Raw genomic sequence first — 27873 nt, forward strand, 5'->3', positions numbered from 1 at the left:
TGATATTCTTTAATGTCAACATATCACAATTCATTGATCCATGAAAATGGGGTCAAGGTATGTCCTCTCATGTCAACATATCACAAATCATTGATCCATGAAAATGGGGTCAAGGTATGTTCTCTCATGTCAACATATCACAAATCATTGATCCATGAAAATGGGGTCCAGTGATGTTCTCTAATGTCATCATATCACAATTCATTGATCCATGAAAGTTGGATCAAGGTGTTCTCTCATGTCAACATATCACAAATCATTGATCCATGAAAATGAGGTTAAGGTATGTTCTCTCATGTCAACATATCACAAATCATTGATCCGTGAAAATGAGGTCATTGTTTGTTCCCTCATATTAGTTTCACTTTTTCAGTAAGAATGGTTATCATTTTCTGATGAACTGATGATTTAAAATACTAACTGGCCTGTCAACAATGGTGCTGATGTATTTAGATGAGACTTTATATACTGTGTAAGAGTGTAGTTTCTGATATTTTTGTTTTCCTGACCAGCAATATCCTTTAAACAGATCATATTTTGAGCAAGCTTTCAAACTGATATTGTATTTTTTTTATTTCCTTGTTCAGGTTAATGGTTAACCTGTTGGCAATTCCTGCAGATTTTCTAAAAGTGTATCTCTAGATATGTAAAGGGGAGGGCTATTTGCATGTAAAAATATTTCAGTTCTACAACACTTTGTGTCTGTATCAAGTCAGGCTATTAGAACCACATGTGGTTCATTGTTATTTCTATGTCTGTTATATGTTTTGCAGGTGGGTGTATTTTTTTGTGCTGTCCAATATAGTCTACTGTTATCCTTTTTATATGTAACATTTGACAAATCAAACAAAAAACTATTTCAATATTAATTCATTTTATTGTAACAAAAACAAATTTGACAAAAACAAAGGTAAGATAAGATTAGGATTTTTAAATTTGAATTCATTTGATACCCAGTAATGACGATGTCAAGAAATTTACTAAGCTTTTCATTGGCTTTAATCATTTTACAACAATCATTAAATATACACGTATCATTTATTTAATATATTAATTGACACTTTACAAAATTTATAAAATTTTATTTCTGATATTTTGGTAATATTTTCTATTCCTATTTTATTTAAACATAGAAGCCATGTTTGAAGGTGATTATTATAAAGGTCATGAACAATAAAAGAGATGTATTATCTCAATTTTGTTTATTATGCTTTCCTATTTTTCCTATGTTCTGTTTTTAGTAATGGCTGGTAATAGCTTATCATATACACAGCACTTTGAAGCCAGAAAAAAATGGTTAAAAATGAGCTTCAATTGGTACACAAAGTGGTTTTAACAAGTGATTTAAAGAGCAGTTTGACAGTAAAATAAAGATGAGATTCCAATATATATATATATATCACAGTTTTGAATAGCACTATCAAGTAGTTGATTAAAATAACAAACATATTTATGATAATTTCAATTGTATACATAAATGTGAGATAAGCTATATGGTAAACATTAAAAAACTAGAGGCTCTAAAGTGCCTGTGTCACTCACCTGTATTTACTGATGCTTTTGAAATCATGTACAATAAGGTTAAAATCATAATTTATAGTATAAGATACCATTAGATACTATAATAATATCCAAGATAATAGCAAAAAACTGCAAAATTTCCATAAAATTACTAGCTCAGTGGCAGCAACCCAACAACTGGTTGTCGGATTTGTCTGAAAATTTCAGGGCAGATATATCTCAATCTGATAAACATTTTTGCCGCCAAGTCAGATTTGCTCTAAATGCTTCAGTTTTAGAGATATAAACCAAAAACTGCATTTTACCCTATGTACTACTTTTAGCCATGTCTGCCTTCCTTGGTTCCCGGGCAGGGTCATCGGACACATTTTTTAAACTACATACTCTTATGATGATTGTGGACAAGTTTGGTTACATTTTGTCTTAATAGTTTCAGAGGAGAAGATTTTTGTAAAAGATTACAAAAATTTAAGAAAAATTGGTAAAATTGACTATAATGGGCAATAACTCCTGAAGGGGTCAACTGACCATTTTGGTCATTTGACTCATTTGTAGATCTTACTTTGCTGAACATTATTGCTGTTAAAAGTTTACCTTTATCTATAATAATATTCAAGATAATAACCAATAACGGCAAAATTTCCTTAAAATTACCAATTAAGGGGTAGCAACCCAACAACAGGTTGTCCTATTCATCTGAAAATTGCAGGGCAGATAGATCTTGACTTGATAAACAATTTTAACCCTTGTAAGATTTGCTCTAAATGCTTTGGTTTCAGAGTTATAAGCCAAAATCTATATTTTACTCCTATGTTCTATTTTTAGCCATGGCGGCCATCATGGTTGGCTGGCTGGGTCAACGGACACATTTTTTAAACTACATACCCTAATTATGATTGTGGACAAGTTTGGTTAAATTTGCCTTAGTAGTTTCAGAGAAGAAGATTTTTGTAAAAGATTACAAAAATTTACGAAAAATTGTTAAAAATTGACTATAAAGAGCAATAACTCCTTAAGGGGTCAATTGATCATTTTGATCACGTGACTTATTTGTAGATCTTACTTTGCTGAACATTATTGCTGTTCACAGTTTACCTCTATCTATAATAATATACAAGATAATAAGCAAAAACGGCAAAATTTCCTTAAAATTACCAATTTAGGGGCAGCAACCCAACAACAAGTTCTCCGACTCATCTGAAAATTTCAGAACAGATAGATCTTGACCTGATAAACAATTTTACTCCATGTCAGATATGCTCTTAATGCTATGGTTTCAGAGATAGAAGCCAAAATCTACATTTTACCCTTATGTTCTATTTTTAGCCATGGCGACCATCTTGATTGGTTGGCCAGGTCACGGACACATTTTTTAAACTAGATACCCCAATGATGATTATGGCAAAGTTTGGTTTAATTTGGCCCAGTAGTTTCAGAGGAGAAGATTTTTGTAAAAGTTAACGATGCCGACGCCGGACGCAAAGTGATGAGAAAAGCTCACTTGGCCCTTTGGGCCAGGTGAACTAAAAAAGATTATTCTTGGCCAATAACAAAATGTCACAGATTTTTTTTTATATAGACTTTGCAAACGTCTTTTGAATTTTACACTTAAACTATAAATAAATGCATTTAAATCTCTTAAGGAGCTACCATTTCATCCTAGCCCCCCCATAAAAAAAAATGGTAGCTCCAGGCCTGTAGCCAGGAATTTCTAAGGGGGGGTGGGTGGGGGTTCGTTGGACTCATGAACGCGTCTTTAACAGTCACAATTTGAACAAAACGTTGACTTTAACAGTGCTTATTTGATTTCAAGGGGGGGGGGGGGTCATAAGCCCCCGAACCCCCCTGGCTACGGGTATGAGCTCCCTTATTTTAAAATAAATCAATACATTTTTCAATTTCTTTTTTATTCAAATATTTTGTGTAATTGAGCCCCTGCTTTGTATGAAATGCACACACTGTCTTCCAGAATTCAATCATCATAGGGTATGAACCAGTATGGAATAAAGCAAACAAATATTTAAATATATCAGTAAATTCATTTTAAATCATAGCTTTCCGGTTTGTCCACATGAAATCTAAAATTCAAACAAATAGTTGCTTCAAATTCAGCCTTTCAGATAAAACAAAATCAGACATACAGAAGGTAGATATCCCATAATAGGCATGGGTTTCATACAACATCCTTAAGAAACATTTTTTGCTTTGCACTGTGCATAAACATGAACAGTGATGACAAAACCCCTTTCCTTAACATGAAAACCTTTTCTAATTAAAGCAAAAAAATGTTTTTCTTGTTTACTACAACATTTAAAAGTCATCAAATTCCTCTATATCATATTCTTCCTCCTCTTCCTGTGAAGTATTGATTTTTGATTGGCTATTGGTAATGACATCATCATTATCTGTAGGTATTGTGTTTGCTGAGAAAGGGACCACTAAAGAAGCACCTTCATCATCTGTGTCCAGTTCAACATCTTTCTCATCCAATTTTTCAGATCTACAAGATAGCAGTTAATAATATGATAGCTGGATTCTACCTCGAGCAATAATTCTGATAACAAAACTCTTCCACTTGTGTTTATACCAAGCAAGGATTTGTATAATAGTAAGCATTGCTTTTTCCATTTGACCTAATTTTTGCATAAAAGTTCTGACCATATTACATCACACATACAGTTGCTCAGTTAGATTGCTGGATAATAACAACTACCGGTAGTTTTTATATATAAAGGCCAAACACATCCAAAATAAGCAGAGAAAAAGCCCCACATTAACCAATAAAGTTACTCATATGGCACTTCAAATTGACTGTATCAACATGAACACTGCAGGACTACCATGTGATCAAAAACATCTAGAGGAACTCTCCTGCGTCAGTGACTTCCCGGCTGTGGGCAAACATATTTCACAATTTCATATTATTAATACAGACAATCCAAGCAGGTAAAACGTACACATTTAGTGATTTACAATGTGAGTTTTTCTGTTAAGATGTAAATGATTGTCAGATTTATTGTTTTCAAAAGTATGCAAGTAAACAAATACTTTAAACTTCAAAGTTATCACAATAAAACATTAAATGAAAGTAGAGTATAAAGTACAGTGTTATCTCCAAAAACTAGCTGAAGGTTATGTAAGGTTATTCACAAGTTAGATGACAGAACACAAGAATTCTAGATACTATTTTCAGATTTTCATTAGGAGACATATGGCCTTTAGAATATGTTTTTGTGTCATCTGGCTGCTTTCACTTTCAACTATATCTAACAATCTCCTTTTATTAATTTTCATTGATTACAATAACTTCTAGCAATGAAGAGTATTTTAAAGCCATAAAACTGTTAAATTTGTTTTAAAATATCATAGTTGGCAATTGAAGGTAATAGTATTATGGTAGATAGTAAAAGTATATAAACTTCAAATAACTGAATAACTAAACAGATAATGTTTTGTTAGCTACCTTTCATAACATAATAAATTGTCTTTGTGAGAATCTCAACACATTGTAAACAAAAAATAAAAATAATGACTATCTAGAGAAATTAATAATGTGAAAACAAAGATAAGAAATGTCTCTTTAAAAGTGTATTTTAAATTTAATTATTTAGTTTCCAAAATACTAAATAATCTTTGACCCGAAATTTAAAGTATAGCTTTAAATAAATCCTTAACTTTCGAATATAATAAAAAAATAAATTATCAGAAATATGTGTCAGGATAAGATATAAGAGCTAAAATACAGCATCTAATCTTAAAATATGTAAGAAGTATGCTCCTATCAAAATAATGTTAATCTTATTGATAAATGAATTGGATGATATAGTCTGGTCACTTTAGTTCAGTTTAGTTTAGTTTATTGACAAATGTGTGTCTGGCATAATACAATTTAATCTGTTATTTATGACGACTTTTCTTATATTTTGAAGGGCATTTCTCCATTTATAATAATGTATCTGTATTAATTTTCAAATTGGTCTGCAATGTTGCTTATGTAAATGTTGGCATTAATCTCATCAGATTTCAATGAGAATATATCTAGTAGGTGTTTTTCAGCTTTACCCATATATTTAAAGGTTCATCACTTGACTTCTCTAAAAAAATCAATCCACCCATGCCAGATATTTCTTTGTATTCACAAAATCTCAAATTAGTAGTTGATAAATGATTTTTGACAATTGAAATGAATGTCAGATCATGCCTTATTGATTCTTTTTGAGAGAAATTTTTTCTGTTACTTATTATCTATAAGACAAAAGCCAAAACATGATTTTACCCCCATTTCATTTTTAGCCTCATTGGCTATGAATCACTTGATTAGCATATGCAGGTCATTTAAAAAAAGATATAATGGACACTTTTAGTCCAGATTGGCAGTCTGGTGTCAGAGGGGAACATTCTTTAGGACAAAATAGTGACAATGAAAAACTAAATTCAGATTGCCTATATGCGAAAAAATGCCTTAAGTGTAAACATTAAAAGTTCCATAACTTTGGAATGAAAAACAAGAAAATTAAAAACATCACAAGGGATCTTCCTTTCATCAATTCCCACAATAACCTACAGTTTTGAAGAAATCAATTCAGGGATACTAGAGTTAGTGTTTTATGAAAAAAAAATGCTTCTTTAATTTTAAGGAACGAAGGTCTGTAACTCTGGAATGACTAATCCTAAATCAATTCTAATGTGTTTTTACAGATATATGATTATCTAAAGCAAATCTGAGTTATCCTATGAAGTGTTGACAGACCGAGAGACATTGGTATACCATAATACTTCCAATATTTAACAGGCATATTAAAAAAAATAATTGTAATGAACAACTTACCTAAGAGACAGTCTGACTTTAGAGAATCTGCATATTTCTTGTAAACATGAAAACTGACCTGAAAAAGAACATCAACAGTTAAGTGTTTCTATGAACTGTTTACTCTGTGAAGTTGAATTTTGTTATGGTGCTCTCTTAAGGTTAATGTGTTCAAACATTTTATATTTAAGGCCCAATTGACCTAAATCCCAAATTTTGATTGTGACTGTGAGAATTGTTCATGTTTGGAAAATATGACTGTTTCCAGATCCTTGCGATAATGTTTTGTTTTTGTTTTTATGATTATGAGAAATTGGTTGCAATCATTAATGCACATAGTTAAAACAACACATCAATATTTCAAAAGAATGATTCTATTCTTAGTGAAAATTATTATATCAAAATTTTTTGGAAATGACTGATTTTATATTATATCCATAAACACAAAGTATGTATGTCAGTTCATTGTTTATTTCTAGTTTATGAATATGATATTTCTGAAAGATGTATTTCAGAATCATTAAGTTATTATGGTTATGAAGCATCACATTTTGTAAAACTTACCAGGATTATGTAAAGGTATATTTATTTGTGCCAGGAAAGGAAGAATCTCTGTTTGTAATACTACAGGAGGACAACCATGACCTGAAAAACAAATACTGTCTAAATCACAGTGACCTATTTCTACAATCTAACTAATTATTTGATCTTTCAAACATGAACCTGGGTCAATTTACTGAAATCTTAAGGCTATCAAATGAATTATTGCAACACATATCAAATCTTGACAATCAGACTAGAGTATCATGTTATGTGTAGCAGAAGAAAGTCAGTATATTTGGTACATGTGGCAGAGATGTACATGGGACAAAAAAGTTACAGGAATATATATAACTAAATAAATTTATTCTATAACAAATAACAATGATAAAAGATACTGCAACATCTTCTTCAATGACATTAAAAATTCACATTAGAAAAAGATGAAGGCAGTCTGTAATATCAACCTGGGTCATTCTTCTTGATACTCACTTCTTGCCACTTTGGTTATTCTTGTAAACACACATTTGGTATTATAAATAAGTTAAATAAATATTGTGTGAAGTCTTCCAGTCATACTGTCACACATTGCCAGACAATATATTAGTACAGCAGTTTTTACTAACCTCAACAAACATCAGAGGAATGGTCCAGAAATGATTCGTAAATTTGATTTCATAATAAATTTGATTTCACAAATATACTTACATGTACTTTTAAAAAGACTTCTACAGGACTCTGAATTCTGTCTTGCCTTGAATTAAAACAAAACTAAAAGTTAGAATATATCATTGTTGTTAACAATTTAACAGATAGAAACCAATAGATAAACAACAGTTTACAAAACGCTTTATAAAAAGCTGAAGATTGAGCAAAATAAACCCTAACAAATGTCTGAGGAGAAATGAGGTGCACCACAAAGGTCAGAAGGTTCTACATCACTGAAAAATATTTCATTTAATTTACTTACCGTTTTATTAGCTGTGTACCACTGAGGTTTATTTAGTGGACGCCATCCCAGCCCTGAACTAACAGCATCATGTTTACTGCGAGATGAATTACAATGGATTATCCCCCTTGTTGCTACTGATGCTGCATACTCTTGTAGCACTGATCTGGACTACAAATTATATTGAAAACAGTATTGATTATTAAAATTTAACAACAGAAGTAAAATGATTGAAATTGAATGATTTCTATGGCCCTTGGTGTAAGTGCATATATATGTATCAGTATTTATAAACGATCCATTCATTATAATTCTTGGATATTTATTTTTCTGTTTTTTTGGGGGGTTTAAGTGAACTATAAATTAAGGTGGTATACAAAATGTAATTTTTCATCATAAAGCAAATAATAAGCTGTTGACAATATCAGGAAATGACCATATCATGAGCTCTTAGTAATTTTTGTGTTAGTTTGTAAAATTATACCCATAAAAACTCACTGTTATTCAACAAAAATTGAGTTATGATTTTTGGATTTAGAGATTTTTGGATTTTATATAATGCTAACTTACTGCTCATTCTATGGTAAGATAATCTGCATCATTTTGAATTTAGAGAATCGTAACTTACTGCCCAGTCTATTGTGAGATAATCTGCATCACTGAGGTATTCTGTAGATCTGACCAAGTCGTCAATGTTTGTATAAAATTCTAAATAATTCTGATGAAGATATGCTGTGAAGTATTCTCCAGACAAATGGGACTTCTCAACAACATCCTGCAAAGGGAAGTAATTCTTGACAAATCTTAGCCACATTAAACAGGTATTACAGAGTAAAGTGCCTTTCTCAACAACATCCTGCAAAGGGAGGTAATTCTAAACAAATCTTAGATACATTAAACAGGTATTACAGAGTAAAGTGCCTTTCTCAACAACATCCTGCAAAGGGAGGTAATTCTAAACAAATCTTAGCTACATTAAACAGGTATTACAGAGTAAAGTGCCTTTCTTGACAACATCCTACAAAGGAAAATAATTCTAAACAAATCTTAGCCACATTAAACAGGTATTACAGAGTAAAGTGCCTTTCTTGACAACAACCTACAAAGGAAAATAATTCTAAACAAATGTTAGCCACATTAAACAGGTATTACAGAGTCCTTTAGCTGAATTTTACTGAATATCATAATTCAACTTAATGACATTAAAAGTGGGAAAGTTGAATGCAAGTAAAACTAATTTTACAATACCCATGTTTATTTTTCCAAGCTGAGAATCTATAGTCAGTGAATGTCTCCAAATTAATCTGTATCAATTGAATCTTACTGTATTTTGTCATCTTAAAATCTAAATCTGAATGTTTTAGCGGTAGTCATTTAGAGAATCAGATATTGAAGGCAGATTTTCATAGTTTCTGTTGAATTTATGCTTTTTGTAGACTAATTGCAACTTAGAACTTCACTTGCATAGTAATGGTATCTGATTTAAAAAAGAATGTGTCCCCAGTACACGGATGCCCCATCCCCACTATCATTTTCTATTTTCAATGGACCGTGAAAATGGGGGGGGGGGGGGGGGGGGGGAAATCTCGAATTTTGCATTCAAATTAGAAAGATCATATCATAGGGAATATGTGTGCTAAGTTTCAAGTTGATTGGACTTCAACTTCAATAAAAAATACCTCGACCAAAAACTTGAAACGGGACAGACGGACAGACGCACAGACCAGAAAACATAATGCCCATACACGGGGCATAAAAACAACCAGATGTTCTGTAAATTATTGCTCACTTTTGGTATCCCTGCTTTAAGATATTAAGATGATGAATGATGGATAAAAACACACCAAACAGTATATCATGTTCACAAGAAGCTGATAACAAATTTCAGATATTTTGCTTCTGAGAAATTTTATTGGACGAATGGACAAATGAGTATACCTCTATTTAAGAGCAGAGCCAATAAATCAATCAATACATCTATTACTGTAAACCAACTTATTTTCGCGAGCGATTTATTTTCGCGAATAGAAAAATAACGCGAATATTAATCGTCGCGAATATGTTATACATGGATCATTCCTTATTGAACTTCAGAAAATCGCGAAATTAAATAGCCGCGAAGTGGTCTGAAAAGGGTAAAACGCAAATTAAGTATCCGTGAAAATAAGTTGGTTTACAGTATTTAGCTGGGAGATCTCACAACTTTATACATAGTCTTTTATTTAACCAATTTTATTGACTATGGTAACATTTACTAAATATCTGTATTTACCCTAATGCAACATAAAATATGAATACTTTAAATAAATAATAGTTAACTGACCCAACAGAGAAAACAGTACAAACCTCAGGATTAATTATTAAAGGATCTCTTTCATGTTCTGATAGATGAGACGGTAATCTTGGTAAATCAGAATGGTTTGATGGATCATCTCCTGTAACAGTATAATATATATTTATATTTTGGTTATAGAATTGCAAAAGAGAACAATGTGCAAGTCCTCCACAGCAAAGGTGTCAGCTGCCAAAATAATTTTAGCAGAAATGGTGATGTCAATGTCTTGTTTAGTGAAACTCAAAATATCCTCAGATTTAAATTAAAATAACAAAGCAACTTCATATCCTTAAGAAAAATCTGTGCCAGTTTAGTGTAATTCTGCTGTTTTCAAGAATTTTCAGATTTACAATTTTGTTTATTGAAATTCCTTAAGGGGTCATGTAACTTTTTGAGCAATATAACCTATTTTCTGAGTCTGTAAAATATATAACATGTTATTTGTGTTTATGAAGTTTATTGAATATCAATTTTAAATAAAACTTTGAATTGAAACACAAATACAATGTCTTTTCTAAATTCAATGGCCCAACAAATGTGTATACAAATAAATGGGGAATGTGTCCATGGGAAACAGATGATGCCTCAGCTTGCATATCATATAAAGTTATGAAGGTACATAACTGAAGAAAATTTAAAGTGACGCTACTTAAATTTGTACTTAATCTGAGTTTTGTGGTAGTATAGTCCAGTCAAACTAAGTTTGAACCTCAAAATGATTACAACAGAAAATGTGTTTGTTCTTAGCATTAAGCCCCAAATATACACAGAAAAAAGTTCCATAAAATTTAACTTGAGGGAAACCCAAATTTTGCATTTTTAATTTCTTATGGAAATAAACACTGGAAGAGGAGAAAACTCTGCAAAAATGAGTCTTCTTTGTCAGTTTTTGGTTGATTTTCTTAAAATTCAAGTAAAATATGATACTTTGATTGGGTTATAAGTTCGTATTTGACTATATTAATCATCTTCTGTTCATAAAATGTAAAAAAACAAAGTGTTGTGGGTATTTTTTTTGTTGCACTTTTTCATTAACGAAATTGCAAATTTATGGCCTTGTGAACATTTTGAAAAAAATAATGTGATATTTGGTACTGTTTATATCTGTATATTATATTTGTTCAGCATCTACCTTGTTCAAAGAAAGCTTAAACCACAAAAAGAAGAATATATGCTTAGTTAAATTCAATTTCAGATTCTTTACCTTGACATGCTGAAAAATTTAATAAATGGTCAACTAATTAATTATGAAATCTCGGTTGTAGCTTGATAACAGATATAAATACACCTTTAGAGTAGTTTGTTTAACTCTTAAGACGGCTAAAATATCAATCATTAAGACATTCTATCGAATAGAAGCGGTAAAGTTATAATTTTGTATTAATTTTTATTGATATTTCTGCCTTTTTTGCAGAGTTATCTTCCATATCAATGTAAGGAATTTTAAAACCATGATCTTTTAGTTTTCCTCACGTTACATTTTATGGGACTTTTTTCTTTGTATATTTGGGGTATAATGCTAAAGATTAAACCTTAAAAATCTTCTGTTGCAATTACTTCAAGGTTAGTGTCAAATTTATGCTAGATTGACGACTATTAACTATTGTGTTTAAGTTTCCTAAAATTTGGTTGATGCAAACTTAGTTGTTAATTTCTGTCATTAAGTCTCTTGTGGAGAGTTGTCTCATTGGCAATCATACCACATCATCTCTATTCTTTTATATTAATTAAGAGAACAGAAATAAAAAATTCAGCAAATTTTCCATTTTCAACGGGCATAGAAAATTTAGTGACAACCCAAATTCAAACTTGATCTTGATATTTTGTGGTAATAACTATTTTGTGGTAATAACTATTGTGTACAAGTTTCATAGCAATATGTTGAGGCAAACTTAAGTTAGAGAACGGAAACCAAAAATTTAGCAATTTTTCCATTTGTAAAGGGAAATTACTCTAGAACGGTTAAAGTGAAACCCCCTATATTTAAAATAGGTCTGTATTTTGTAGTAATAATCATTGCGTAAAAGTTTCATTGCATTTGGGTGAACCAAACTAATGTAAGAGAACGGAAACTAAAAATTCAACATTTTTTTCATTTGTAAAGTGGCATTACTCTAGAACAGTTAAAGCGACACCACCAAAAATTCAAACTTGATCTGTGTTTTGTGGTAATAGACATTGTGTATAAGTTTCATAAAATTTCATAAAGGCAAATTGTTAAAAAATTTTAAAAGTAAGAGAACGGAAACCAACGTTGGGACATACTGACGGACTTACGTAGAGACGGTCAAGTGTAAAACTTAATGCCCCCCTTTGCTACAGCAGTGGCATAAAAAACTTACTTTTGCAGTATAGAATTTTGCCGAGTGCTCTGAACAAGAATAATGAGGTATCTCTCCCTCCTATGGATGCTAACTCAGAATCAGGATTAGCTGAGTTCTCAGACTTTGTTTTAGACTTCATTTTATTAGAGCCTCTACTTGACTGTTTCTTCAAACTTGCTTTTCCTTTCAATCTTCCTCCGGACATAAGGTCACCAGTATCTGAAATAAATCAATTACCGGTATATGTTTCAAATCAATATGCATATACCTCATTTTTTAAATAGTATGGACCAATCAACTAGAAATTTGGACTGCATAAAAATTAATGAGAAAAGTTGATAAAATTTTTTGTTATTCTTATCACATGTTTAATTTTACCTTTCTCACAAGCAAACTGTAAGGCATTGATGGCTCCTCTAATATCGCCAGCACTGGACATGGCTATAGATTCTAACACAGTTTTGGACGGAATACTAAACTTATGGCAACCCTAAAAATTAAAATAGCACCTATACTTGAGTGGCAATACCAAGTGTTTTTTTTCTTATATAGATTAGAACGTTGGTTTTCCTGTTTAAATGGTTTTATTTTAGTCATTTGTGGGGCCCTCTTTAGCTTACTGATCAGCCTAAGCCAAGGCTCTGTGTTAAAGGCCAAACTTTGACCTATAATGATTTACTAAAACAATTTGTGACTTGAATGGACAGTTGTCTCATTGGCACTCATACCACATCTTCTTATATCTAAATCATGACAACTGCAAAACTATCTAAATACAGTGTAATGATGCTTTTTGTTAATACATGAAATTGTTAACCAAGAATATACAAAAAATTCGATCATACACTAATACATCATGTACATATTAATTTAGCTTTGAGGTAAAAAAAACAACCCATCAAAATATAACCTTTAACTTTCACAGTTACTGAGGACAATCATACCTGATTCGATTCCTGGGTAGCAATCTTTGTTAGTACTTTAACCATACTTGTTGGTGCTACTGCATTAAAACTGTTAAATAAAAATACCAATGGAATTATCATATTTTAATACATCATGTACTTTGCACTTTATTAATTTTTTTCCATAAAAAGACAAGAGTGCATGCACACGCTGAAATGTCTCGCCTTCTATACTAATCATTGATATTATGTTGATAGTCCTAAGTATAAAGCTAAGCTTTATTACAACTGTCACATAAACTTAATATTAACCAAGATAACTAAACAAAGACCAATGAACCTTGAAAAAGAGGTCCAGGTCAGATGAACCATGCCAGGCAGACAGGTACAGCTAACAATGCTTCTATACAACATATATAGTTGACACATTACTTATAGTTTAAGAAAAATAGACCAAAACACAAAAACTTAACACTGTGCAATGAACCGTGAAAATGAGGTCACGGTTAAATAAAACCTGCTCGACTGACATAAAGATCATAAAATATTTCCATACACCAAATATAGTTGACCTTTGGTATAAAGCATTAGATAAAAAGACCAAAACTCAAAAACTTTACTTTGACCACTGAACCATGAAAATGAGGTCAAGGTCACATGACATCTGCCCGCTAGACATGTACACTTAACAATCATTCCATACAACAAATATAGTAGACCTATTGCATATATGGTATGAGAAAAACAGACCAAAACACAAAAATTTAACTATAACCACTGAACCATGAAAATGAGGTCAAGGTCAGATGACACCTGCCAGTTGGACATGTACACCTTACAGTCCTTCCATACACCGAATATACTAGCCCTATTGCTTATAGTATCTGAGATATTGACTTGACAACCAAAACTTAACCTTGTTCACTGATCCATGAAATGAGGTTGAGGTCAAGTGAAAACTGTCTGACAAACACGAGGACCTTGCAAGGTACGCACATATCAAATATAGTTATCCTATTACTTACACAATTTCACAAAAAGATAAAGTACCACCAATAATGAGAAAAGGTCTGAGATTTTTATACATTTCAAGCATTGTTAAGGATCTTGATTTTTTTTAAATTTTATACAACTGTTATCCCTAAAGTTAATTCTATGACAACCTTGTAAAAACTAAATATTTTCAAATTGGAAAAACTACAAGAGGAAAAGAAATTGAATAATAAATTAGATATATTAGAGATTCAAAATGGGTTAACTAGGAAGAAAAAGGAGGATGAACAAATATTAAATCTATATTTACCTGATGTTTTCAATATTAAGCTCATTCTGCAAATCTTTGGGAAATAAAAGTCTTTCATTAGAGTCTCCTTTGGTAGAATCACTGACTATAAACACTAAAGGACATTTACCAATCTTTCTGTATTTCCTGAAATGAAAGGAAACTAAGTGGTCTAATTCATTCAAATCTGGTTACCAGTGAGTAGATCCAAATTTATTTGAAACTGAATATAAACCTAAGTCAAGCATAGCGGTAGACATTCATCAGTTGGTAAAACCAGGCTTTTATAATGTAAGAATATTCAGAAAAATATTTATAAATCATCTATAGTGTTTGCCTTGCAAGTGATATGTTGAGGCAGCAAACTTTTAAAAGATAAGAAGATATACTTATTTCTGTAACCAAACTATTATCTGAATACTGTGGATTAATCATTTTTCGTTGGATACTAATTTTCATGGGTTTCGTAGGTACAGTTGAACCACAAATTAGAATGTTCAACGAATAATATATTTTCAATATGCTTTGTACACAGAAATTGGCAAAACCACCAAATCAAATATCCACAAATATGCAAGTTTTCAGCAATCCACAAAAATTGATACCCACGAACTGGTAACCAAAAATCTTACCTTACTATATCATGAAAAGTAGATGCATCTCTGTAAAATACATTAGGAAACTCCTGAAATAAAGATAAAATTTTGACATATTGATATGAGTCCTTTACTTTGTAGAAAAATAACAAAATTAGACGTAGAGCTGCTTAACTGCATACCAACAATTTTAATGTCATCTAGTACAAATGCAGTAGTAAAACATTGCATGATGAAACTACTTCACATGCATAAGTGGAAACTGATTAAAAGACCACTCATCTCTTTGAACAAATATTCAGATATAAATATCTTTCATTTTATTTCCTTAACAACTGGTCTCTAATCAGGTATATATTCTTCCTTAACATACCGGTACCAAATTTTAATCAGAACCTTTTTTTTTTAATAATTTCATAAATCATCAAAAACATAACAGAAGGACAATGTATAATACCTAGCTCTCTTATCAATGTAACAAATGAATATAAAAAGACAAGAGTAAACCATGCTGTAATATCTATAAAATTTGTTAGGAAGCAAAATTTTGTAGAATACATTTTATGATATATTTTCATTCAAAATCTTTTTATATGAGTGTATCAGAATGTACAAGTATATTTACCTCCACTAGAATAACTTTCTTTGATGAAACATCGTCACCAAATATACCAAGAGAATTATATTTGTTTGCTCTCAACAGAAACTGCTGGAACAATGACATCTGAGATTCAGAGGACACATATCTGTTGAAGGGTTTGTCATCTAAAAAACAAGAGTAACAAGTGAATCTGTGAGCTATTGTACACAAATGATACATACCCCTTCCTGCTAAAAGACAGTAAATAGGAAGTCGTTCATTGATGATCTGAAAATGCAACCCACGGTATAAATGACTTAAATAATCCCTGAGACTAAATTTCAAAATCCTTATGATGTAGAAAAAAAAAAATCATGGTCCCCATAGGATGGACGGACAGACTGACAGATAGACGAACGGACGGACAGAATTAAAACATAAAACACCCACTTTTTTAAAACAGGGTATAAAAACAACATTAGGCCTAACACACTACACAAATTTTCTGTATACATGATGTTTCAAGAAATACTGTATAATATTCTGGATGATTTTCCCTGTTATAGTATAATATATATTCTAATGCAACAACGTTTGTAACATTCATTTTGATTGGATAACGTCACTTTTTTACATGGCATCAATTGACAATTCTATAGGAAGTACGTGCAAGCGCAGACGGCATATGACAGATTTTAATTACATGTTTTAACAATGTTTTCTGTCCGTTTCATTAGAATGGAGATAACAATATTGTATTTTAAGCTCCAACGGCATCAATTGGGGATTTGATAGTCCCAAATACCCGTTTAATGTCTCCACTAACGTGTCGCCAGTAAACTTAATTTGCGATCATCAAATCCCCAATTGATGCAGTCGGAGCTTAAACTACAATACAGCTATCTCCTAAATCTCTCTCTTACATGGGAATATGTATTAACAATATTCTCAAAATCTTAATAATAATTCAAATATAATGAATAAATATAAACGTTATGATTGTGCACAAAAAGGGAATTTTCCATTTTGAACTTAAGTTCGGTTTAGTACTTAGAGGGGAGGATTGGTTTGCTATTTTGTTTATTTTCGGGGGTTAGCGCGAACGCAGTCCCCCACACTAAAAAATTGCGTACCCGAGATGCCCACATTTGGGGCATTCGCAAGCTTCAGCCTATCCGAAGTGCAATGGAAAGGCCTCGACCTGGGGAGACCGCCTTTTTGATCACGGTGCTCCCTGTACCAGGTAAGTATGCTTGAGTGTAAAAATTTCAATCTTATGAATCATAAAAGTATTTTATCACACAAGGTGACTAATGAAAATTGAGAAACTGCAATTATTTTTTAATTGACTAATTAATCATTGAATATAGAATTACATATAGATTCTATATTAACTCTTAATTATAATGAGTAATTTCATTCTGAAAATAACTTATTGTTATTGCTATAATATTGATTTTATCTAGAGGAAATGTCTAAATGAGATAATAAGTAACGACAACTCTACCTGTACAATACTTTGTGTTTGCTTTCACGGTTTCACCTGTATGATTTCACAATGGGAGATATTTTGATAAATGACATGTCATAAAATGTTATGTAAACTATATAAAGATAGAATTAATCATATAAGTTGAATTACTTTCTTATACAATTTTCCTCAACAGATTCATACAAGTTGTTTTAATCATGTTAATTTCAGTGTTAATTGCCCTTAAATATGAACTGACATTTCAGCAAAGATATTGATAGCACATTTTTGTGTGAGACATAGTGACTGATAGATACAAAGCAATTAATGTTCATGGGTTGTCAATTCTCATTAATTTTGACACTAGCAATTGATTCAGAATGTTTTCTAGATAAGTTTTCCTAAAGTCCAAGGACAGAGCCTTTAAGAAGGCATTTTAAATTTGTAAATGATGATCAGCCAGTAATGTTTGACACTTGAAATCACTATCAAATTGTAAATTATACCTACATACTTTGTAAATAACAATTTTACATAAATCCTGGCAGAAACAGTGTAATAAAACATATTTTTTTTCACAAAATCAGATAAAGACATTTCTCAAAATTATACCAACATATATAATATTTTATTGAAATCTCATTTTACAGTAAGATTTTTCAAAAAAATTGTGATTTTTTTCAACAAAAAGAAGTTTTTATCACATTAAACAAAATATATGGGGCTTTGTCTCTGTTTTCATATCATATACAGTTTTTTTTAAGGGGCATAACTGAAGAATCCATAAAATGACACTACCCAAATTTGTACTTGATCTGTGTTTTGTGGTAAAAAGTATTGAGTAGAAATCTCATAACATTTGGTTGAGGCAAACCTAAGTTAGGGTAGCAATCCAGTTAGAAAAAAAAATTACAATTGAACCACAAAATGTTTTATCTAACTTTCGAGTAGATTAACCTAACTGTTTATGTTATACATGTGCATATACATGTATATGTAATCAGTGTTAAAATGGTGAAATATAATTCCTCTCTTGTGTATCCATGGCAACATTCTGCATTCATTTACCATAAAATATTACAAAAGGGGGGTGGGTGAGGGTGGTGGTGGGGGTGAAAATGTCACATATCCCTAAAAATCAAACTAGAATTTCCATACCTTTGAGTGATATCTTTTCAGAAACTGTTGACATTAATCTACCTAATGATCAAATAAAAAAATGTGTGTCTTTCGCATCCTTTTTCCGTAAATTTTAATCACAAAGTTCGTGCGACAAAAAGTTGGAAAAAACATAACAATAATTGCCGGACCAATGTTTGGTATGGATATGCAAATACGGACTGTCATACAGAAAACAGTCAATATTACATACATTAAATAATCTTGGGGTTCCTATAAACCCACTATGAAGGCTATTTTTATCTTCAGATATCCAAAATGAATTTATTGCACACTTGCTCTCATATTTGAAAAATCCACTTGGACCAAAATGCAAAACTACACACCTAACTGTGGTGTGGAGTGCTACCTAGAGAACATAAAGTATTCAGCCATTTTTCCATTTATAAAGGGGGATAACTTTAGAACAGTTTAGTAATATATGCCACCCATGATTTTTGTCCAGCTAGCAACTTTTGTGGCAAAAGCAAGACATATATAGTGATACTACATACCGACTTCGTTGGAACTCTTTTTATACAATTCAATCATTTTATTTTATTAACTGTAAATCTGTTATGTGCATTATTCCCCTATCAAACTGAAAACAACAGCAAAAGTAGGTAGGACACTGGGTTCAGTGGAAGCTTTACACATTTTTCTATATAGGAACCCAAATTATTTACTTCAGATGATGTTGACTGGCTTACTGTGTAATTTTTTTCACTTTCCAATTAATTGTTATAATTTATGTTGTAGTTATGTATTTCATTAAAATAAATATTGCTTAGGTCATTGTTGGGCTACACCAATTTGAATTGTAGTTCTTCTGACAAAAATTCAAAAAGATATTGGAGGGGACTGAGTGATTTTATTTTATTGCATTTTTTTCTTGAGGCGAGTGCTATACAACTGGAGTGAGCAGTATTATTTTTTTTTTAATTTTTCGATTTATAATTTATGTTCTTATTTACATTTGTAAATTGGTTATTTCATAGAAAATCGAGGAGAAACATGGTCTTATGCATATAATTTGATTTATTAGTGCCTGAACCATACCCAACTTTCTTGACTCACTGTGGTTTAGTTAATTTTCATCATTTCCATCAAATAAGCTTTGTCTGCATGAATTTTCATTTAAATTTAAATTCATACATGTAAATATAAATTAAGGAAGCATAGCAGATGCAGTCTAACAAGAGAAATCATGCTAGTTAGGTAAATGGTTATAAGCCAAAATCTACATTTCACCCCTATGTTCTAGTTTTAGCCATGGCGGCCATCTTGGTTGGTTGGCGGGGTCACGGGACACAATTTTTAAACTAGATACCCCAATGATGATTGTGGCCAAGTTTGGTTTAATTTGGCCCAGTAGTTTCAGAGGAGAAGATTTTTGTAAAAGATAACTAAGATTTACGATTTTATAAAAGACAAACAGAAAAACAATAGTACACATGACACAACATAGAAACTAAAGAATAAACAACACGAACCCCACCAAAAACTAGGGGTGATCTCAGGTGCTCCGGAAGGGTAAGCAGATTCTGCTCCACATGTGGCACCCGTCGTGTCTTAAATTTCCTCTTACAAAAGAGTTCTGCATGCATGCCAACGGGGTTTCATAAAAATAAGATAATTCTGAGATTTTCAAAAAGTTCATGGGAGTTTACAATTAATATCATCCAAGATAGATAGCAAAGGTCTATGGCCTATGCCTGTTGAAACAATGATCAGGAGTGACTAACAAATGTTTTTTTTCTTCAAAGGTTTTAAAACGAGATGCATTTCGGATAACTGTGTGTTCAATAACTAATTGTCCACAGCAATGCGCTGACACAACTACATGTTGGCATCCCTTTTTTGTGACCGTTTATTTACAAATATATTTATCACACATGCATTTAAAGCCATTGGAGGAAGATATGCATAAATAAAACGTCTATGTGAAAAACAAAGGAGTAGGGGCATTAAGGCCTGGTTTTGGCCCAAGAAAATAAAATGTTTGATAACTTTTTCAAATTGGCACATAATCTTTAGAAATGCATAGGGCCAAGAAATATAAATGAACAAGAATGTGTCCACAGTACACGGATGCCCCACTCGCACTATCATTTTCTATGTTTAGTGGACCATGAAATTGGAATAAATTCTCTAATTTGGCATTAAAATTAGAATGATCTAATCAAAGGGAACATGTATACTAAGTTTCAAATTGATTGGACTTCTACTTTATCAAAAACTACCTTGACCAAAAACTTTAACCTGAAATTTGCACTATCATTTTCTATGTTCAGTGAACCATAAAATTGGGGTCAAAACTATAATTTGGCATTTAAATTAGAAAGATCATATCATAGGGCACATGTATACTAAGTTTCAAGTTGATTGGACTTCAACTTCATCAAAAACTACCTTGACCAAAAACTTTAACCTGAAATTTGCACTATCATTTTTCTATGTTCAGTGAACCATAAAATTGGGGTCAAAACTATAATTTGGCATTTAAATTAGAAAGATCATATCATAGGGCACATGTATACTAAGTTTCAAGTTGATTGGACTTCAACTTCATCAAAAACTACCTTGACCAAAAACTTTAACCTGAAGCGGGACAGACGGACGAACGAACGAACGAACGAACAGACAGACAGACAGACAGACAGACAGCAGACAGACAGACAGACAGACAGACAGACAGACAGACAGACAGACAGACGGACGAACGGACGCACAGACCAGAAAACATAATGCCCCTCTACTATCGTAGGTGGGGCATAAAAACATTAAGATTCTTATGGGATGACGTCACAATTACGTCATAATAGGTACTGTTTTCACAAAAACAACGAAAATTCAGAATTTATGCAGTTTTCTATCTTTATTTCTGTTGTGGAAACATCGTGCGCAGCCAAGAAACAACAAAATAATTTAACTAAAGCTTTATTATTACTATTGACAAAATCTTACAAAATATAAAGTTGTTTCTTGGGTGCCCACATACTTTTCCAATCAAAAAAGTACTTAAAACTTTGATGAAAAACAAGAAAAATCACAAAATTTTACAAAATATGCAAACTAAGGCATGATTTGTTGCCATGGTAACTTGTTCAATGTCCAAAATTATTTTGTTTTTCTGAATACCTTCTACCTGAGATACTTTTCAGTAATTTTAAAATATGTATGATATCTTTTAAATTTGCAGTAATTTTTGGGCCAAATAAGGGCCTTATTGCCCCTACTCCTTTCAAGGAGAAACTTATATTTGAGCCGCATGCAGAACAAAATTACTTAAGCATTGATAATTTTGTTTTATTGAAAAGTCATGATCAGTTTCTCAAAAACACAAGCAGGAAAATGTAAAGACACACACTGAAATGTCACGCCTTCTTTACTAATCATTGCTATTATGTTGACAGTCCTAAGTATAAAGCTTGATTACAACTGTCACATAAACTTAACATTAACCAAGATAGCTAAACAAAGACCAATGAACCATGAAAATGAGGTCAAGGTCAGATGAACCATGCCAGGCAGACATGTACAGCTAACAAAGCTTCCATACAACAAATATAGTTGACCTATTATTTATAGTTTAAGAAAAATAGACCAAAACACAAAAACTTAACACTGTGCAATGAACCGTGCAATTGAGATCACGGTCAAATAAAACCTGCAGGACTGACATATAGATCATAATATATTTCCATACACCAAATATAGTTGACCTTTGGCATACAATATTAGATAAAAAGACCAAAACTTAAAAACTTTTTTTTGAACACTGAACCATGAAAATGAGGTCAAGGTCAGATGACATCTGCCTGCTAGACATGTACACCTTACAACCATTCCATACAACAAATATAGTACACCTATTGCATAAAGTATGAGAAAAACAGACCAAAACACAAAAACTTAACTTTAACCACTGAACCGTGAAAATGAGGACAAGGTCAGTTGACACCTGCCAGTTGGACATCTACACCTTCCAGTCCTTCCATACACCAAATATACTAGCCCTATTACTTATAGTATCTGAGATATGGACTTGACCACCAAAACTTAACCTTGTTCACTGATCCATGAAATGAGGTTGAGGTTAAGTGAAAACTGTCTGACGGGCATGAGGACCTTGCAAGGTACGCACATACCAGATATAGTTATCCTATTACTTATAATAAGAGAGAATTCAACATTACAAAAATTTTGAACTTTTTTTTCAAGAGGTCACTGAACCATGAAAATAAAGTCAAGGACATTGGACATGTGACTGACGGAAACTTAGTAACATGAGGCATCTATATACAAAGTATGAAGCATCCAGGTCTTTCACCTTCTAAAATATAAACCTTTTAAGAAGTAAGCAAACGCCGCCGCCGCCGGATCACTATCCCTATGTCGAGCTTTCTGCAACAAAAGTTGCAGGCTCGACAACAAAGATCAAATTGGTATTGCCTTAATCATACAATTTATTGACCTTTTACACCATTTTTTTTTCAAATTTAGCATAAAAAGGTTCACATTCACATTTATATTTCACAAATATCAATGTGCAGAAAATTTGATAACCTATAATATACATACCTGAAAATGGGTCTGTAAAACTTTTGTCTGTTGTATTGGTCAATGGATTAATCCATTCTTGTATGGTATACCTGAGATCCTTAGATAAAGCTTGTATTGTGGCTGTCTTCCCAACACCAGCTGGTCCTGTTAACAATAATATTGGTGGCAACTGAAATAAAGAAATGAGGAGGGACAGATAAAATACAAAGTAGAATGTCATAGAAAACAAATGAGGAGGGAGAGATAAAATACAAAGTAGAATGTCATAGAAAACAAATGAGGAGGGAGAGATAAAATATAAAGTACATTTTGTAGAATGTCATAGAAAACAAATGAGGAGGGAGAGATAAAATACAAAGTAGAATGTCATGGAAAACAAATGAGGAGGGAGAGATAAAATACAAAGTAGAATGTCATAGAAAACAAATGAGGAGGGAGAGATAAAATATAAAGTAGAATGTCATAGAAAACAAATGAGGAGAGAGAGATAAAATATAAAGTACATTTTGTAGAATGTCATAGAAAACAAATGAGGAGGGAGAGATAAAATATAGAGTAGAATGTCATAGAAAACAAATGAGGAGGGAGAGATAAAATACAAAGTAGAATGTCATAGAAAACAAATGAGGAGGGAGAGATAAAATATTAAGTAGAATGTCATAGAAAACAAATGAGGAGGGAGAGATAAAATACAAAGTAGAATGTCATAGAAAACAAATGAGGAGGGAGAGATAAAATACAAAGTAGAATGTCATAGAAAACAAATGAGGAGGGAGAGATAAAATATAAAGTAGAATGTCATAGAAAACAAATGAGGAGGGAGAGATAAAATATAAAGTAGAATGTCATAGAAAACAAATGAGGAGGGAGAGATAAAATACAAAGTAGAATGTCATAGAAAAACAAATGAGGAGGGAGAGATAAAATATAAAGTAGAATGTCATAGAAAACAAATGAGGAGGGAGAGATAAAATACAAAGTAGAATGTCATAGAAAACAAATGAGGAGGGAGAGATAAAATACAAAGTAGAATGTCATAGAAAACAAATGAGGAGGGAGAGATAAAATACAAAGTAGAATGTCATAGAAAACAAATGAGGAGGGAGAGATAAAATATAAAGTAGAATGTCATAGAAAACAAATGAGGAGGGAGAGATAAAATACAAAGTAGAATGTCATAGAAAACAAATGAGGAGGGAGAGATAAAATATAGAGTAGAATGTCATAGAAAACAAATGAGGAGGGAGAGATAAAATACAAGGTAGAATGTCATAGAAAACAAATGAGGAGGAAGAGATAAACTACAAAGTAGAATGTCATAGAAAACAAATGAGGAGGGAGAGATAAAATATAAAGTAGAATGTCATAGAAAACAAATGAGGAGGGAGAGATAAAATACAAAGTAGAATGTCATAGAAAAAACGAATCTAAAAGTCTCAGGGAGGCCTTTGATGAAGTATAATTTTCCTGCATAATCCTGTAATGAAATCGTTACAAATATGCAACATATATTGATATAAGTTCTGCATTGAATTGAAAATGTGGAATAAACAAGTCTTTTTTTTGGTGGAAAAGGTTCCTTTTTCTGCCCAGACATTCTATACATTTTGCACATACAATAACACAATCAATGAAAGATAACCATTTTTCATCTGCCAAAGAATTTTTCAATTAGTCAATTGATATCAAATGAGAAACATTTTTTTTTTCTATTCTTGTGATTGAGTTGTGTAAATTATTTGGATACTGATGAACACAAAAAATTAATATAATTGCACAAAATATTTTATGTATGTTTAAACTTAAATTTGGTTCAATCTTTTGCAGTGAAAATTTCAAAAGTTAAAAAGTTATTGAAAAATAAACTGGAATTTTGCTCACTAAACTGGAACATTTTTTAGAAACCCCAAAAAGAAAATAGTAAAGGATTGAATAAACCCGTAAATGATGATGACCTCACCTTGCTTTGTGCTGACAAATGTTTCTGTATCCAACATTCCACTTCACCTATCTTCTTTTTGTGCACAGCTAGATCTGACTAAATAGATAAATGGATTTTTTTTATACAGTGCCTTATATAACTAATGTTAAACACAAGAAATAAAATATTCTGCCTAATTTAAATTTTGACAAAAGTTTTTAGTTTTCTATATGGTGTGTTTTATGAATTCTTGTGTGACCTTTTGTTAGCTTCTTTGCAATGATATTGTTCACATCTCTTTCCATTTGTCTTTTGGATAACAGTAATTTTCTCATTGGCTATCATTAATTACAAATCTACATTTTGAAATTTCATATAAAATATCTGATAATTCTTAAAATAGAATTCTTTATAAATTAAAGTTATCAATTTGGCATTTTTTTTTTACAAATTTGATAATTGTAAACTATAAACATAATAAAGGTAATATCCTAACATCTCATCATAAATCACTACTTTACAAATTGTACATTAAATGGATGAAATTTAACACAGCCGATTCAAATACCGAATACATATTGTTTTATCTTCTGTCCTAATAACACTTATTATGCACGTTTTCTCATGTATTGTTTCAAATAATAGAAGATAATGAATTATCATTATACTGTCAATACATTGTTCTTCATGGGTACCAATTTTAGTATGATTGTAGGGATATATAAAGAATTGGAATGTTCTAGAAAGTTCCATTTTCCTATATGCTTGGATGCAGAATTTGTCAAAACCTCAAAATCAAAAATCCACAATAATGTGATTTTCCTTAATCCACAAAGAAAAGGTACACTTTAAAAGTAAATGTATCCATGATACAAGAACTCAATAAACATGTAGTTTCTGAAGTTAACTTTTAGTTTTAACACTTTTAAAGTCATGAAAGTTGTTTTTATATACCGGTATATTGTACCACTGAATGATATAAAAACCTACCTGAGATTTTGGTGCATATTTGTCTGACCAAAGCTCTGTTTCAAAGGCAGGTCTATTCTTTTTAGTGGTGGTAAATTTCTGAACTGGAACATTAGAACTACTGAAATATTTGTCTACAGGTAAGGTTCCTTGGTTTGATGTTTGACTACCGCTCAAGTCATTTGATGACTTTTTCCGTGACCAAGTTGGCTTTGAAGAAGTTTTTTTAGTTGACTTCTGTGAATCACCACCAAAGAAATCACCAAATGCTGATGTTACCCACTGACTTGTATTCTGGAAAAACAAAATAGGCAAATTATGCTTTATCTATGTGGATAATGTTAATGGGAATAAAAAACAACAAAACAACTGCATCCATTTTATTGAGGCCTACAGGTGTAGATGCTATCTAAAAGTGGCTTTAATTTGTGCTGAGAAGCTACTTTTTAAACCATGTATTTTTATGCCTGGATGAATATCAAAATAAACAGTGTCTGAGTATGTTCAGTGCATCATTTTTGTATTAACAGGAGTCCAATAGGTTAACAGCAGATACTTGACGAAGACCCCACTCACATATCCTGTACTAACATCATAGATATTCATATACATATATGTATTTTTTGTTTCGATCATTTTCACCAACCTTGTTCAGTTCTTGTATTTTATTTTTTTTCGTTAGAGGTGCTGTGTGAATTTGAGGAAGTGGAGACCTAGTTATTTTGTTGTATTATTTTGAAAAAAATCACTAACTTAGTTATGCCAGAAAGGCTATTTATATGCCTTATTTTTTTTTCTTGAGACCTGTGTAATACCACAATTGATTTCCCCCTTTTATCATTGTAAAATTTGCACTTTTCAAAAGTATTGTGCAGAATTAATCTTTGTTTCAAATAAAGAAATGCTTTGCATAAGAAAAGCTTTATTCTATCCAGTGCTTGTAAAAGACAAAATTTTACATAACATTTCATTGCATATAAGAAAACAACCATCACTGGAAGTTAACCAATCAAATGTTCACCTCTTTTTTTACCTCAAGTTTCCAAAATATTCTATAGAAACATAAAAAAAAAAAATAATGATGCTTTGAAACACCCAAGATATATGTTTATGATCCAGATATATGTAACTGCAATGAAATTAAATGTAGAATTAATTTCCTACAACTGTCAATAGAATTTTTTTTTTCAACCCTTCTTTGTATGCAACTGGGTGTGACGTAATATGATATGGTGGTATTACACCTTAAGGTGGCATCTAACACTTTGACTAAAATCAATTTGGCTTGTTTGATTAACATAAAATTTTGACATAATATTTACTTTGACCCTTTGACAAAAATATAAAAATTATCATATATAAAAAAAACTTGAACCACACACTTTATATCCGAAATATTTCATTGAATATATAGCAGTTTGACAAACACTTATTTTGATAATCGAGAAGCTTAATATTTTCTAAGCAATACAACATGATTAAAATGTTTAGCTGATTTTACAGTTATCTATGCATTTTTTTTTTTTTTTAATATATCTGCCATTAAATGCTAGTGCTTTTATTTATTTATTGTTTTTATGCTTTTAGTATGACATATTTTATGATCCCAAGTGATTTGCTGATTCCCTGTTTCAATGCACATAGAGGCGATTGCCACATGAACTTTGACTCTGGAGACTCACAAATTAAATAGTTTTGCTTTCATTATATTGCATGTTTTATTTAGTTTTATTTGGTAGTTTTGCATGATGCTGCATATTTTTTATGTGATAGTCGGTTAAAGAGCTCACCAGAGCTCATGTTTTCTCTGTTATTATGTATATATATATGCTGACTCTAAATAAAATTTACTTACTTACTTACTTACTATCTCCCTGTAGTGTTAGGTACCACCTTAACATGCTTCAATTTGTCATTTCGGGGCCTTTACAGCTGACTATGCGGTTTGG

General features: G+C 31.5%; 1 protein-coding gene and 1 non-coding gene across 2 annotated transcripts in view; both read right to left on the minus strand.

Moving 5' to 3' along the window:
* Positions 1-3345: 3345 nt before the first annotated feature.
* LOC143047169 (cell cycle checkpoint protein RAD17-like) overlaps positions 3346-27873 on the minus strand; it is a 33730-nt gene continuing 9202 nt past the window's right edge. Inside the window, exons 3-18 of the mRNA XM_076220150.1 lie at positions 25946-26218; positions 24995-25072; positions 23053-23203; positions 15885-16024; positions 15296-15348; positions 14685-14810; positions 13421-13490; positions 12855-12966; positions 12495-12695; positions 10164-10252; positions 8446-8592; positions 7839-7988; positions 7577-7622; positions 6893-6973; positions 6350-6407; positions 3346-4021 (exon numbers count right to left, since the gene is read on the minus strand). Coding sequence (XP_076076265.1) covers positions 3832-4021; positions 6350-6407; positions 6893-6973; positions 7577-7622; positions 7839-7988; positions 8446-8592; positions 10164-10252; positions 12495-12695; positions 12855-12966; positions 13421-13490; positions 14685-14810; positions 15296-15348; positions 15885-16024; positions 23053-23203; positions 24995-25072; positions 25946-26218 — 1965 coding nt within the window. The 3' untranslated portion in view covers positions 3346-3831. The remainder of the gene's footprint in view (positions 4022-6349; positions 6408-6892; positions 6974-7576; positions 7623-7838; positions 7989-8445; positions 8593-10163; positions 10253-12494; positions 12696-12854; positions 12967-13420; positions 13491-14684; positions 14811-15295; positions 15349-15884; positions 16025-23052; positions 23204-24994; positions 25073-25945; positions 26219-27873) is intronic.
* LOC143061560 (U1 spliceosomal RNA) lies at positions 16927-17090 on the minus strand. Its single transcript, XR_012974467.1, has one exon. It is a non-coding gene; the product is annotated as a U1 spliceosomal RNA (small nuclear RNA).

Source organism: Mytilus galloprovincialis, chromosome 1, assembly GCF_965363235.1.
Source record: "Mytilus galloprovincialis chromosome 1, xbMytGall1.hap1.1, whole genome shotgun sequence".
Lineage (NCBI taxonomy): Eukaryota > Metazoa > Mollusca > Bivalvia > Mytilida > Mytilidae > Mytilus > Mytilus galloprovincialis.